General features: G+C 46.9%; 1 protein-coding gene across 1 annotated transcript; it reads right to left on the bottom strand.

The window, feature by feature from the left end:
* Window positions 1-56: 56 nt before the first annotated feature.
* Window positions 57-821, bottom strand: LOC108777487 (uncharacterized). Its single transcript, XM_018544400.1, has one exon. It carries the CDS (start codon window positions 819-821, stop codon window positions 57-59), a length of 765 nt encoding a protein of 254 aa, XP_018399902.1.
* Between the last annotated feature and the right edge of the window lie 215 nt (window positions 822-1,036).

Raw genomic sequence — 1,036 nt, forward strand, 5'->3', positions numbered from 1 at the left:
ATCGCCTAAATGTAATTCCCATGCTTTACGCGTGGCTTTATTTAATTTTTGCACGACTAGATAGACGAGCAAATCGTCCACCACTCAACTGGACGACCGAGGTTTTTTAACGCTTGAATTAACATATTAGCTGTATCTCGAAGCGACATAAGATCCTGCGCGGAATTGGTATTAACGGCCGGTAGCGTATGAAGCGTATGAATATGTTCCGACACTAATCGACGTTTATCATCGTAACGCGCGAGCAGTACATTCCACGCGATTTTAAAATTAGCTTCGGTCAAAGGGAGATTACGCAACGCGTCGCGTGCTTCGTCCTTTAAACACGAATAAAGGTATTGCAAGCGCGTAACATTCGACAACTCGGCATGATCGATAATCATGGAGCGGAATTGATCGCGAAACGTTTCCCATTCCCGTAAATCGCCGGAGAATTTCTTCAAATTAATGCGCGGCAATGTAAGAGTTTTTTCGGATTTCTGTGATTGACTCACGGATAACCCTGGACTTGATGGCGCTTGATCTGCTTCGAGAGAGGCGAGGGCGTCGGAGATGTAGTCCGATGCGGCGAGATAGGCGTCCTCCAATTCGATGTAGACATCCTCCTTGAAGTATTTCTCGGTATCCTTTTGTTCCTTGGTGGCGACTTTGAGCAGTTGTGCGTGCAGGAGCTCGCATCGAGCGTAAGTCTCCTTGAGAGTTTGAAGGCGATTCCGAACTATGCCGTACGTGTGATTTGCACGGCCGATCTTCTTAAAGTTTTCCAATGCGCGTGTGACAGAGCGCATAGCTAATCGCTGCTGCGATAGTAATTCTTCCATTATGAGTTTGAGAGGTTTCCGTAACTTGGTATGCTCGAAACGGAAATCTTGCGATGTGCCACGTCACTTACGTTCACAATATCCCTTGTTGTTTATCCGCCACGAATCCGGCTCGAAGGACCAGAATGTTCGTGGTTGTGTGAATCGCTGCTTCGATCTCGACTGAGATCTCAAATGACGGAATGGATTTGTGGACTGGAAGATTGAGACCACTG

The sequence above is a fragment of the Cyphomyrmex costatus genome, unplaced genomic scaffold (assembly GCF_001594065.2).
Source record: "Cyphomyrmex costatus isolate MS0001 unplaced genomic scaffold, Ccosl1.0 scaffold439, whole genome shotgun sequence".
Lineage (NCBI taxonomy): Eukaryota > Metazoa > Arthropoda > Insecta > Hymenoptera > Formicidae > Cyphomyrmex > Cyphomyrmex costatus.